General features: G+C 46.5%; 1 protein-coding gene across 1 annotated transcript in view; it reads left to right on the forward strand.

The window, feature by feature from the left end:
- Window positions 1-2,021: 2,021 nt before the first annotated feature.
- Window positions 2,022-4,981, forward strand: part of RNF123 (ring finger protein 123) — a 37,746-nt gene continuing 34,786 nt past the window's right edge. The window contains 2 exon segments of the mRNA XM_009702553.1: window positions 2,022-2,216; window positions 3,251-3,335. Coding sequence (XP_009700855.1) covers window positions 2,135-2,216; window positions 3,251-3,335 — 167 coding nt within the window. The 5' untranslated portion in view covers window positions 2,022-2,134.

Below are 4,981 nucleotides of genomic sequence, written 5' to 3' on the forward strand. Positions count from 1 at the left end.
CTGCCAGCTTCGGAGGTGCTGTTGGCTGTGGGATGTGCCTGGTTTTAGGGTCAGTTCCTGGATCTGGGCGACTCTGCCTGGTATTTCAGGTTTGGGGGTGCTGCCAGGTTGGAGGTGCCACAGAGACTTGTGCTTGTGATTAACACAGAGCAGTTTTTCCAGGCGGCACGGGAGCCTCTGCCTCCTGGCTGATTCCCTGCCGGCTTCATCCCCACTGCCCTGGTGAGAGCAGGACGGCTTGGTCGGCAGCTGCCGGACAAAGGTGTATTTGCTGGCCCAGCTTCTTGCCCTCCTCGCCTGCCTCCAGTCAGCTCAATTTAAGATCTGGCTTCCCCTGTGTTGTTTATTCTGCCCTTCTGCTGGAAGCTGCTGGCTGTTGCCAAGGAAGGGAATTTAACTCGTGGCCGGGCTTGGAGCTGGGTGTCTTTGCTGGAGCTTCTGGGGACAATATTGTGACTTGCACACAGGAGCAGCAAAGGGGCAGATGTTTGTCCCCCTGCTCTGCCCTTTCTCTGACCTGTTGGAAGCAGCATCTGCTCCAACTGGGAAAAAACCTTGGCGCCACAGCAGTGCCAACAGTACACCTCATATGGTGCTGGTGAACCCATGCTGCGCTCTGCGTGGGCATTCAGGCTGTTTCAGCAGCATGGGTACCGGGCCGGCTGGCCTTGGGAAGAGCTAGGGCTACTCCCCTCCACCCTCAAGTGTTTTTAACTTGTCCTGACAGAGGTGAAATCATGTCTCTTATGTTTACGAGTACTTTTAGGATAGTACACATTGTGCGGTCTGCTCTGCTTTGGTAGTAAATGTTGTGTTTCTGTTTATAGTTTAATTGTTTTATTCCTTGTTTTGAGTCTCTGATGCAGATCGTTCAGGGCCATTGATTCCAGGCTGATTTTTGCTTTGCTCCTGTGGTTTTGCTCAACAGTGCTGCAAGAGGGACGCCGGGCAGCACTGCTCCACTGCTGGATGCTGGGGTGGCCGTGAGGAAAGGGGCTTTAGGAAATCCTTTCCTGAGTCTAGCTGAAGCTCAGGTGATCTTTTACTGGTAAAGCTGGCTGTGGCACTTGCATCACTTGGCAAGTTCATTAACTTTTCTTGAGTTCACCTTGGTTTCTGCTTTGTATGAGATTGCTGGCAAGCATTTAATTCCAGCAGCCTTTGCTCCTCTTGCATCTTCCTGTTGCTCTGTGTGTCACAAAGAGTTTTGTCAGATGGCTGTCCAGTGAACACAAGAGACTTCCACTGATGGTTGGCTGTCGGGACAATCAGAAACAGGAGAGGGGTGTAACCTAACATTTTGAAGCTGGGTGGAGCTAGCAACTTGAACTTATTTTTGTCCTGGCACATGTCAGATCAGCTCTGATAGCATTCTTTGCATTCTAGTGATACCAGGAAGAGTCATGAATCTTTAGTCTCATGATAGGTTTTCACCTGTAAACGCTTCTGCGTACTTCTACCTGCATCTGCTTTTGTCCCTATAAAACTGACAACTGGGTCTTTTGCTTTGTAGTCAATGATATTCTTTTGTAATCCAGTTCATCTGCGTTTGTGTCATTCCTTCTCCCTCTCTCTGTGTTTTGGATGACAGAATAGTCTAATAACCTGTTAAACAGAAGATTAACCAGGTGTATATTCCTGTCTTAAAGAGTACAGTGTGGGAGAAAGACAGAAGTGTCTCATCAGAACATGAGTAAAAGTGCGATGTGGTTGCCAGTTTCGGCAGTATTTGGCAGTTGTGGTAGCTGTGGCCCTGTGCTGGCTCAGTGCTTCTAGCTCAAACTTGGTGGAAAGGTTGCCTATGTTTCTGGCTTGCTTCTGCCTGTGCCTTTGGTTGGAGTGGGATCTGTGTGGTTGTCTGGAGTATGGCTTAATGCCTTCTCTGCTTTGGGAAGATTTTGAGCTGTTGGAGAGGTGGGACTGAGAGCAGGGTTGGTAGTTAGTTGGCTGTGGCCTCTTGTATGATGTCATTAGTGCAAGAACTCTGGCTATTTTTTGGCTTATCCTTGTCATTCAATCCAGGTACATCAACCTTCAAGAACAGGAGAAGTCTAAAGGCAGCATCCTCCCCAGCAAGTTTTATTCTAGGCGTCTGTCCATCTTCTGTCCACTCTGGAAGTGGTGCCTGTGAAGAATGACGTCAAGAGGTGCTGGGACTGCTTTCTCGAGGAAGAACTATAGACTGAGCACTGAGCCAGAGAAGTCCAAGGTCACAGGTATGGGCCTGTACATGCCATGTAAAAGCAGGACTCTTGTCGATCAGGTGAGAGCCCCTTGCCTTGCTTGAGATCAGCTGCCTTCCAGTTGCAGTTACGGTACTGATGTGAGGTGTGGTGAGGCTGAAACTGAGTAAATCCCTGAACTGAGATGAGATTTTGGGAGGGACATTCCTGTAGTAGTAAGGATGCCAGAAGCTAATGTCACAGTGCCCTTTCTTCAGCACACAGCCCTGCCTTGTGAGGCTGAAGAATGTCCTGTTGCCTGTCTTTGGTCCCATCTGATTCAGGAAGTTCCCCTCCCAGGATGCGCAGCTTGTCAAGTTCTCAGATTAATCCTTTTCTGGGAAATTTTGGTACCTGCTAGGCAGTCTATTTTCTCTTGGACTCGCCAATCCAGCAGAAGCGTGCTTATGAGACCACAAATCTGGCATTTGAGGGCACCTTTGCACCCAGAAATAAAGCTTGCTGCATTGGTGTGACACTAGGGATTGTTTTGCACAATGAAAGCTAAAGTGAGGCACACGTCATTAAAGAAGGCTGGGAGTTAGAGGAGATGAACTGCATCTGCAAGCCTTTCTATCTCGGCATCTTCTAGTGCACTTAAGAGATGTAGGTACTTAAAATGCCCCAGGTGTGAATAGGACATCAGAAATTGCAATAGTGATAAGATTTTTATTTTTATTTTTTGGAAACGAAATTGAATTTTCACCTGCAGCTTTTGAAGTTACTTTATCTGGAAGTAGTACAGCAGGATTCCTGAGGATGTAGTTCTAGCTGTGGGGACCAATTTACAGCCTCCTGTTGGAAAGAGCCCTTGTTGTGGAGATGCACCCCATAATGCTGGACTCTAGGGCTGCTAGTGAAGACAGTAAGATGATGAATGACTTCTTGAAGCTGTGTTTTCCACTGTGTTGATCTGCAAACTTGGAACGTCATTTTCCCCTAGTTACCAGTTTCTTGCTTTACATGACATGAATGTTTGAATTTACCACCTGACTCCCTAAGCTTATTTCCTTTCTGTTTTTCACAAGGGATCGTGAACAGCAGGCTGCTGAATGATTATCTACATCGCGTCTTTACCAATGCTGATGGGAACCAGCCTGCAGCTGCCTACAGGTATTGGACTTCTCATTCACTAGATGGCAAGCAATGCTGTGTCAGTCCCCAGATATACGGCACTGTGGTGAAAAGAAAGGTCTTTTAGTGCCACACAGTGATCTTTGTTAAAAGCACAGCAGCACCATGGTATAGAAATGACTCTTAGGTCTTATCCTTTAATGGCTTTTTCAAGTTGCAGGGTTTGCTAGGAAGGCTTCTTCAGAATTTTTTGCTTGAAAACCCAATGTACAAAATCAGTAGGCAATATTTCTGAAATAAATAGGCAAGTAGGCATTCATCTTATCGTTCCTGTTCTCTCTTTACTTGTAAGGAAGTGCAAAATGCAGAGGTTTTAGGGACAGGTGTGAAAAATAGATCGTCAGTTCTCTGTAAACTAAAGGCAAAGCTGTTACTGATGTATGGAATACCATACACTTCTCAGGCTGTGGAACTGTTGGTACTTTTATTATTAGGAGTCACCAGAGGAAAAGAAACACATAATTCCTATTTAGTGTCTGTTTTCTTCTATTTGATTTCAGTTCTCCTTCACCTTGTAGCCCAGAAACTTGTAGCTTTGGATAAGAAAAATGTCCCTTGCATTTAGCTCTTTTGCCAGAGGCAAGTCAAACAGGTTCAGGGCGGGTATAAGTGTGGGAGAGCCAGGCTGGTGACTGGTTGGCGGTGCTGCAGAGTGGCTGGGGTCACATTCCATGGGCTATACTTAGTACTGCCAGCTCAAATGTGAGCTCAGAGATGCTAAAAATAGCTCTTGGTGAGCTAGGGTTATGGCGGGGGGCGGGGGGGGGGGAAGGCAAAGGGAGAAGGCAAAGTGGGTCATGTTACTTTGCCATGAGCTTTCCTGACAGCGTGCCTTGGAATATTCCATCTGCCCACGCGTTTTGGTTTTCAGTATTTCTGATTTCTTTGCCTGGTGATTAATGACTTGAAAACACAGAACGGATAGTTTGTTGGACTGGTGTCTCTCTTTTTTTCCTGCCTTTTACCCTTTTCCTTGGACTTGGATATTTGGTGGAAAGCCCAGTAACAGTCAAATAGGTCTTGAAAATAACAGTTGCCATATGAGAGCAACTTGTACGGTAAGACATCTCGTCTTTGAAGGCCTAAATTCCTCATAGAGGTGCTTGCTGCAGACATCTCTCTGGCTGTCTCATGCTGTTCTAACCTCCTTCCAGAACTCCTCCTTCATGCTAGCTGCTGATTAAACTGGTTTGCTGAAGCCATCTTCTCTCATGCCAGCCAAAACTGATTCTTTGATTCTACTTCTGTGCATCTTCACATCCATCAGGCTTTCAAAAGATCTCACTTTTAAGGAGTGAGTCTTAGGCAAACCTCTAGTCCTGGAGAAATGGAAAGCTGTTCTACTGATGGCTTTGGAAATGGAAAGCAGGGATAGGAACAACTAGCGACTCTCACAGTAAAAGGAGGTCCTGCTGGGGTCCCTCAAAGACCTGCAGTACAACCTGTGTTGTTTCACATATCCTTGGGAGACTTGGAAAGGGAGAGAGCATGAGGTGGGAAAGTTTCCTGCTGTTATGAAGCTATTTAGAGCAATGTAAACCTAAGGTGGCTGTAGTAGTGACTGGATAGTGAAATGGTCTATGAAACTCAGTGTTGGGAAATGCCAAGAGATGTATTGACAGGGG

The sequence above is a fragment of the Cariama cristata genome, unplaced genomic scaffold, assembly GCF_000690535.1.
Source record: "Cariama cristata isolate BGI_N322 unplaced genomic scaffold, ASM69053v1 scaffold20646, whole genome shotgun sequence".
In the NCBI taxonomy this organism is placed as follows: domain Eukaryota; kingdom Metazoa; phylum Chordata; class Aves; order Cariamiformes; family Cariamidae; genus Cariama; species Cariama cristata.